The sequence below is a fragment of the Anopheles aquasalis genome, chromosome 2, assembly GCF_943734665.1.
Source record: "Anopheles aquasalis chromosome 2, idAnoAquaMG_Q_19, whole genome shotgun sequence".
Classification (NCBI taxonomy): Eukaryota; Metazoa; Arthropoda; class Insecta; order Diptera; family Culicidae; genus Anopheles; species Anopheles aquasalis.
In genome coordinates this window covers 72,830,647-72,839,265 of record NC_064877.1, presented here as the reverse complement: position 1 = coordinate 72,839,265, position 8,619 = coordinate 72,830,647, and the positions used below count along the sequence as shown (strand labels likewise).

The 8,619-nt window shown below is 49.2% G+C and overlaps 2 protein-coding genes across 3 annotated transcripts in view; one reads left to right on the top strand and one right to left on the bottom strand.

Moving 5' to 3' along the window:
• Positions 1-724: 724 nt before the first annotated feature.
• LOC126581756 (proteasome maturation protein) lies at positions 725-1,458 on the bottom strand. Its single transcript, XM_050245632.1, has 3 exons — positions 1,350-1,458; positions 1,153-1,284; positions 725-1,044 (listed from the first exon to the last, which is right to left on the bottom strand). Exons 1-3 carry the CDS (start codon positions 1,350-1,352, stop codon positions 784-786), a joined length of 396 nt encoding a protein of 131 aa, XP_050101589.1. The 5' UTR covers positions 1,353-1,458; the 3' UTR covers positions 725-783.
• A 970-nt stretch (positions 1,459-2,428) lies between these two features.
• The window catches only part of LOC126581121 (uncharacterized), a 54,402-nt gene continuing 48,211 nt past the window's right edge, over positions 2,429-8,619 (top strand). The window contains exons 1-2 of one of the 2 annotated variants that reach the window (XM_050244586.1): positions 2,429-2,648; positions 8,374-8,619. The exon at positions 8,374-8,619 is cut by the window's right edge and continues 793 nt beyond it. The gene's annotated coding sequence lies outside the window, so the exon portion shown is untranslated. Of the gene's footprint in view, positions 2,649-8,333 lie in introns of both variants that reach the window. The other variant, XM_050244585.1, reaches the window with a different exon arrangement.

Here is an 8,619-nt window from a genome sequence, read left to right as displayed (position 1 = left end):
ATGCAAATTTGCATTTTGAGACAGAAAGATTGCGGCTGCTAGTGAAATAGCTCTTTCAAACGGGAGAGAAATAGTTCGCAAACATGTTTGGTGAGAGTTTGGCTAGTTATTTTACTGTATTTTCTTTTTATGCTATTTCGACACTACCCAATTGCATTTTCCAAAAGCACCCTGCTGTGATAGTTCCGCTTCAGAAGCGCTGGAGTTTCTATTTGCCCGGGATGGTTCCATCTTCCAAGAACCAAAGCCATTTCCGGGAAATAGCTAGTAAACAGTTTCCACGTTTATACTTAACCCTCTGCCCATAAATTTGTGGAAAATGTCTGTCTCGTGTGAATAATATTGAACTTAAATCACCCTTGATGTATTTTTCTACAAAACGGTTGATTCAAATTTCGTAGCAAGAAAATAATTTCACCCAAACAGTATTCAAGTCACTTTCAGTGCGGGAAATTTGTTTAAACACATCAAATATTGGAATAAATCAATCGATAAAATTCACTACATAAACTACTTAACGGGTAGTATTTGTTTAGTGAGAGAAGAGTGATAATTTTGTAACATATAATTTACAAAAGGTAAAACATAATTAAACGAATTACCTCCACTGTAGATGTTCTAAAATACAGCCTTGGGTGATGTTCTAAAATCGTTTCACGGGTTCCGTTCCGCCTCTCGTTTGCTGAAAATCCAAAAGCAACGTTCTTAAAATACGAAACTAGTATTTAAGAATCAGCCGAACATTTATTGGCGCTCCTTTATGTACCTTCCCGTTTAACAGATTCAGATGCCCAACACCTTCTCCATGACGGCGTGCGGTTGACGAATGATCTCTTGGTGCTCTGGAGTGTTGAAAATGTCCGAAAACTCAATCATTTCGTCGCGACCAGTGAGCACATCACGAGCGATGTTTGTAGAAGGAAGGAACGGCAGGTGGCCAACCTTCGAGACCGCCTTCAGCTCCATCGTCAGCTTGAGTGGGGCAGCTAAACCTTCCCGCTGGCGCAGCATCTGCATGTTGAGGTTGTGGCGATGTTGGTTGTACTGCAAAAGACCATACAAAGTATAATAATAAACTTCCGGACAAAGGGCTAAAATTTTTATTATTTTAAGTAAGTAAAAAAAACCGGACAAAGGGCTTAGGATACGTACATTTTCTTCCGAATGCTTCAGCGGGTGCACGGTCTGAATTTGAGCGACGCAGCTCTCGTCCCGCGGAGCCAAATGACCCGGGAAGTCGTTGAACGTCGACGGCATTTTCGGCGTCACTTTAATCGAGGATTCCTGAATCAACGAAAGAAGAAACACCATAAGAAGCTGTGCCACACGATACAGAACCCGTAACCTACCATTCTTAAACGATTCCGTGGATAAAATCCGGCAAAACGAGGAACGAGCAACGGAGATGCGGCGTGATGATTTGCTGTTTTGTTGTGCTAAGGGAGGGAGGTGTCGGACGGACCGCTGTCATCGTGACGGTTTCGTTAGCGCCCTCTAGAACCCGGTTTGTTTGCCGCCGATTTGAACGATTTGTAGCGGCAACGGACATCCGGAGGCGCTAGTTTTTGTGCGGTTTTTTTTATTTCGGTGGAACGTTTTTCAAGAAAAGAGTGGTTTTCAACTGCGTACTAACATGCAGCTAACTAACAGGAACGACACGACAGTGGAAGTGGTCGACTGGGGACAGATTCAGTTGGAGAGGTTCAAAATCTTCCTCAACGATTCGAGCCACTGTGATTTATTGCTTTATAGTTTTTCTTTATATCAAAGATGATTTTATCAACTGCATTTCCCCAAACAAAAATGATAAATTCAGGTTCTACTTCTTCGACTCCCATACTACTCCCGATTACTTCTGCGACAACCCATTTTTTAAACGGCTAGCGCGTGGAAAAAATGTATGGTCCAGGGAAAATCAGAGGGGAGGGTTTTCCCCCTTGGATAGACGTTCCACTGATTTTCTTCTGGGCCAATCGTCACTGAGAACTACTCGAAAAGTCCTTGGCGCGGTTTCAATTTAAACAGTACGTTTTGTCGATTAGAGAGCACGAAATTAGTACCAATCATTACAATTATCACCGATTTATGAAGCGTGATTGCACGTAAACAGGTTTAAAGACGCGTATTCAGACTCAAGACAGCCATTAAAAATATAAGAAAAGATAGAAACCTTTCCAAAACATTTCATATTTCATACTAAAACGGTTACTCATTCGCAAACGCATAGGTGCGCCTCTCTTTCTCCGTTTTCCACTCACTCTCTCGCACGCGCTCGCCTATGCTGGTATTATCTCTTATGTTGAAATTCATGCTCACAGCATCCTTGCGAGATGCTCGGCAGATGGGCACGAGCACCACGCGCTCCCTCGCTCGCTCGCTCGCACGCTCTCAGAAGTGAACGAGACCTCAGCGGCAGCGGATGGCCGATTTGTCGTCGGCGACAACATCATCATCCCCATCGTCATCATCGTCCCCATCGCGCGCGCACACACATAGTAACCGATTGTCGGGCTCTTTTCCTGGGCACACCGTGTGCCACCGTGGCCCACCCACCACCCCCTTTCGCCCGGTGCCGTGGAAACCGTGAAACCTTTCGGAGTGATTGTCGCCGAGTGCCCGTTAATTATGGTTAGCAACCGCATGCTTAGGTAATGATGGAGCAGGTGTTATTCTGTGCTGGTGAGCCCCACCTCCCCCCCACGAGGATCGAAAGCGGAAGGCTGGTGGTGGTGCAAAGCTGTGTGTGACGAGGGTTTCGTGCACGAAGTGGTGAGGTGGCTCATTTGCGTGGAATTCCATTCCAGCGGAAAATGCGCAACGACCGGACGGTGGCGGTGACGGTTACGGACACGGAGCACAAACAAACGGAGTGAAAACGGGGTGAATCTCTAGCTGGTGTCAATCCTTGTGTCCGCTTCTCGGTCTCGGCCGCGCGCACACACTGTTCTGCTACGGGGTACGGGGGTGTACCCGCTGATGAATGTGTGTCAGAAGCGCTTTTCGTGCGTGCAAATGTATCCCCATTTTTTATTCCCACAGCATCCCCACCAACATCACTGGGAGTGTGCGTCGCCGTGAGAGATACAGAAAGAGAGAGAACGCGTGTGTTTGTGTATGTGTGTGGTTGTCAGTTCCCCCCCCCCCCCAAGGGAGGTACAGCTCCTCCTTCTCCACCTTCGCTCTAGGCAATGAGATTGAGAGGATGAGATTAATGAGAGTGTGAAAATGAGTGTCATTCTGAATCGTGCGTTCGTAGTGGAGGGATTTTGTTGCCTTTTTTCCTTCGTTCCTTCACCGCTCGAACGAACGTCTCGCGGCCATTCGCCGCTCGTTACTACTCGCCGGGGGTTCTGAATGTGCGGTTTCGGCGTGGATCATGATCCCTTTTCATAGTCCGTACCCCAGCCACCAGCCGCACCGTGACAGGCATGCTGTGTGCGTGGTTCGTCTAGAATAGGTTCAGTCCTGCGGGCAACCTCCATCTTCAGACCAGACCGCTCCTAGACACCGCATCCCCGCACAACCGAAGGACATCGCAGTTTGTCCGTTGAAAATGTCATTATTTCCTTCCTTCATTCTAAATTGAGGACCGTCGCCACGGCTGGAGCTGGCTGGCTGGCTTTGGAGACGATGAAAAATTATGATATACGTCCCGTCGCGCCGGTGGAACGGGCTTACAAATCGTACATTACCGGCTACCACCATCGAACCCCCCACGAGACGACCGTAGGGTGGGAAAAAGACGTGGGTAGAGCGTGAGATTGGCTTACGCTGTGGGCGGCAATCCCAGACGAGACAAGACGAGCCATACATACTGCTGAGCCAGCGTGGCCACCACCACCACCAACAACATAACGACAACATTGAATGACGGCATGGGGGCCATGCTGGTTGGCCAAATGCTTCGCCAAATCCCCGGTTCCCGGTTGTCTGTATTCCAGAGCGCACGTTTGTTGTTATGATTGGTGAGCCCTGGATGTTATAAAATAGCCAAAGACAAAAAAATACAGACACACAGTTTATTCAAATTCATCCCCTATCCCCCACGCCGATTCTAAAAGCCACCATTTCGGCCACAAAATGACGATGCTTGACCGGACGTCGAAATCGAAATGGATGAGAAAAGAGGAGGGAAAATAAAAAGGAAGAAAAAAAAACCGAAACGCCCGAAACAGAACAGAGAAAAAGTGGACGCGACTTGTGGTGGACCACCACATAACGAGCAATGAGTGAGCTCCACTCCAGGGAAAAGGGGGACGGGTTCGATTGTCCACCCGTCCGACCGAAGGACTTTAATCCTAATGATAATGGTGATTCCCCGACGCCAAAACGCCAACGCTCGTGCCAGGCTGCGTCCCTCGGTTGATTGTGGGTTTTTGGGGGTTTTTTCACACCCCTTCTTCTCACTTCCTGTTCTGCTTCCCTTTCTTCTATCAGCAGCTTGGAATCTGTTCGATCACTACCAGCCGATAGGGGACCGATGCTTTCAAAAGCTAACATAAAAGCCGACAGGGATAGAGAGAGAGAGAGAGAGAGAGGGAGCGAAGCGAGGACAAAAAAAAGGCACCAGGCTGGCCCTCTTGTACCGACCAAGCGACCGACCGGCGCGTGATTTAGACGCTTTGTTGGTGTTGTGTGGTGTGGTGAAAACATAATCGGATATCCTGTTCGTTAATTTTCGAGCGTTGCGGAGTGTGCACGGATGAATGACTTTTTGTCATCCACCATTGTCGATGTTTCGAAATTCCGGCACCGCTGGTCCGACCGCTGATCCTGCCCGAAAATGCTGCACACCGGACACGATGATGTTTGGATTTGGGCAGACCCGCTTCTTGCCTTTGTTTTCGTGTCCATTTGTTTCCTTATCCGTGATTCCAACAAAAATGTCAAGAGGAACACCCGGTTCCGACTCACTCCACGGTCGGAACACCACATTCCGGAAGCCCAAGCGATCATCCTCCCCCCACCCAGCCCGCGGTGGCAAAAAAGGATTTTGTGGTTTTTGCTCACACTTGCGCTGGCACTGGCAAAGATTTGTACAGATGATTGCGAGCGATAAACTACTGCTACCACCAGCAGCAGCAGCAGCAGCAGCAGCGGGCTGCCCAGCGACCCGTCAATGGCCCAGCAACCCCTTGCGTGGTTTGCAACTCCGTTTCCGCTTCCGCTTCCGTCTGATTTATGTACGTTGGCCACAGAGCGGCCAAGCTGGCCCAAGTGGGCAGGCCAGAAACAATAACCAAAGAATCAAGCGCGCGGCAGAGAGAGAGAGAACCAAAAACAAAACAACAAACCCAGAAGGAAGAGACCCATCTTAAGCTCTTCATCATGCATCTCTTGCATCCTTGTGCTGCACCAAAGGGACTTTGCGTGGCACTGCTGCTGCTGCTCAACCGTAGTTCATTTTCACTTTTACACCAGCGCCTTTTGTGCAACGGCATGTGGCAAACAATCGCCCTAAGTGATAGTTTTCACTTCCTTCGCTCGCACTCGCACACTACTCACTCGCAAAGACGCAAGTTTAGCACCACCCGCTCCCTCACTAACCCCTTCTTTTTTCGACGTCACTTTTTGCCTCCTTTTTATGCACTGCGGCCACCACCACCGTCGCTTTCTGACTTGACTTTCCGTTTCCGGGCTTTGTCGTTTCTCATTATTTCGCCCGCAGCAGCGTTCCAGTTCCTTTCGTTCCGTTACATGTTTTCTTTTTTCGTCACTACCCACTCGCACTGAGGCGCTTTATCGTCGCTTATACAGTGCGCCAGTGTGTCCTGAGGTAACTTTTCTTAACATTTTACCCCGCTCCGGGCCTGGTGCGTTCACCAATACCACCAGCAGCAATCACTATCCTGGCAGGGCTTGTCACGCCCGGCCCATGCTGCTGCTGTGCTGGCTGACGAACTCATCGCACCGCGCCGGGCCGAACCGAACCGGACCGGACCGTGGGGGAAACTTTGGCCGTGACGGGCCACTGCCGGCTCCTCGGATGTCAGCAGTTTGGAGCTTCGTTTGAACTTCCCGGGGCCCAGTTTGTTATTCGAGCTGGTTTAATGGAGCCTCGAATTTCCAAATGTTATTCTTGTTGTTTGCCAACTTTATGCTAAGTGTGCCAGCAAGGCTGGGGACGTTTTGATGCTCACGATGGGCCCGGATGGGCACCAAGCACAACACGTTTTCCCATGAGAAACATGGAAGAACTGATTTCTTTGATTTGCTGAATATTTTCATCGTTTAGTAGAAGAAGAAGATTTGATTGCTAGCTTCTAGGATTTTCTTGTGTATGCTGCCGATACTGCTCTTGTACGTACCTGGAATAAAAAAATCGCATATGAGGTGCTGCTTCTGGTTAGTAAACAGTTTTTCTCACTTCTATCATCGTTTTCCTGTCACAATTTTTCTTCCTCGAACTACTCCAGTTAATCGGTTCTGTCGGAAACAAACAGGAGGCCAAGTGATCGCATTTGCTAAGGCTTAGCTTCAATTGGAAAGCTCTCTGCATGTGTTCTTTTGACATAAGCCGGTACCTGTTTCCGTTCAGCGAATCTTCGATGTTTAGTCAGCGCCAGGAAATTGCCAATGGAAGGATAACAGAACTTGCTGTAAACGTTCTAGACAATCCTCAACAACAAATCCTTTGGGATTATTGTTTTGCTTTGCTCTTAACACTCTGTGCATGTGCTTCATTCCTTCAAGCAGATGGAGCCGGTTGAACTAAATTCCTCAAATTTACGTCACAATAGTTCCTCACCAACATTGTGTGGATTTACATTCATATCGACCACTGGTTCGGTATTAAATGCCTGGTAGCCACTCAATCAATTCACTTAATGCAATGTAATGACAAGGAACGACAACAGACAAACGCATCGTAAGCTCTGACCTGACCCTTGAACCACCGCAAGTAATAGCTCCCGGCTGTACTTCCCGGGAAAGCACGCTGAATTAAAGCGAATTTCTGTCGAAGCGCGTCTGGCATGCATGCGTCTCACTCTGTGTGCGTTTGGCCAGCTGAATCCATCGCTCGAGGCAACTTTGGTCGTGAGTTGAAGGTGGGACAAACCGCAGGGCGTGACAGCCGGCACGTCTTGAACCGGCGGAAGGTCATAAGTCGACAGCTGAAACGGAGGCCGCTGACAGTTTTGATGTGTTTCCCGGTGGGAGGGAGGGATTGGGTGGCGCTTTTCCCACCAAGAAACTTCTCCTTTCCCCTCTCTCTCTCCAAAGAATGGACTCCAAAGAACAGTTTCGCCGGCTCGTCGGACCGTTGTCACCGGTTATTAGTAAACCCTTTGGCCGGGGTCTTGCCTGTCACTTGCCATCATGGCTGGCTGACTGGCTGGCTGGCTTTCCATCGTCCATCCCACTTAGATATGAATGATGGTGACCAGAATCGAAGTAAATGATCGAACGGTGCTGATGTAAGTGTGTGTCGCGGCTGGCCAAAAAACCATTTTTCATGCTCAACCGAACCTCCCCATCACCACCGGCTTCGAGCGCTCAAATATGGTGGAAGTGGAGTGACGAAAATAAAATAAAATTCTCAACAAAAAAGCACACCGATTTCGGGGTGGTGCCGGAATGGTGATGGCCAGCACCCTTAGCTTAGAAGCGTCCTCTCCTCTGCGTCTGAGTGCTTTGCGATGTACGGCAGCAGCAGCAGCAGCAGCAGCAGCAACAGAAGTAGCGACAGCAGAACAAACATCGAAGCTACTAGCGGCACCGATGTCACGGCAGAACGGACCACCCAGTCCGCCAGTCCGCCAGTCCGCCAGTCCACCAGAGTCCGTTAGTCAGAACGGCAACTCGGTGCCGGTGGTCGGTTGGCCCTCATTTGGACGGAGGCCGGCGCACCCCTTAGGCAAACATCAGTCAGTAACGTCAGTGGACAAATGATCTCGTTGGTTCTCGTTGGCGCGAACCAAAACTAACCGCCGTCCAATCGGACGATGAGAGTGGCGCAGGATTTCTAAAATAGTTTCGCAATTCGCAGAACCAAGCGCACTAGCGCCACTGGCGGGCCAAAGGCCAGTAATGTTTGGATTATTATTATGTAACTAATGTATCTATCTTCATCATCATCGCCACCGTCACCGTCTTCGTCGTCGTCGCCATTAGGGACCGCACATCGAGTCACAAGCAGCCGTTCGATTGACATTCGAATTACCATTCCATTTGGGAAACGACGAAGGACCGCTCTCGTCATCCCGTCGCTCTCCTGTCTCTCTCAGACGGGAATAAACGCCACTAGACTGTCAACGGCGTCGCTCAACATAACACAATTTACTTGCGATGCTTTTATGATCACCAAAAACCCCCCCTTTCCCGTCTCGCAGAAAATGAATGACGGAAAAAAAATCTAATTTGTAATTTCAGTGAAGTGAAGTGAAAAGCGTGCATGTGCGAGTGCGTGTGTTGCTTTGAAAGTACCAAAACCCACGGCAAACCAACCGGAGCCACAGGAGCCTTCCCATCACGCAGTTGTGTCCGGATTGTTTGGCGAAAACCGATACCTCGTCCTTCTTCTTCCTCGGCGATGCTCACCCACTGTATCGGCGTGTGGTTCCGGTGGCTGTCGGAGGTAGTGGTGGTGCGTGCATGAAAATTCTGCCCTTCATTCTC

Excerpts from the sequence above, each read along its gene's own strand:
- LOC126581756 (XM_050245632.1), bottom strand. Across the intron at positions 1,045-1,152 it reads TGAAGCATTCGGAAGAAAAT|TACAACCAACATCGCCACAA; the intron begins GTACGTATCCTA and ends GGTCTTTTGCAG.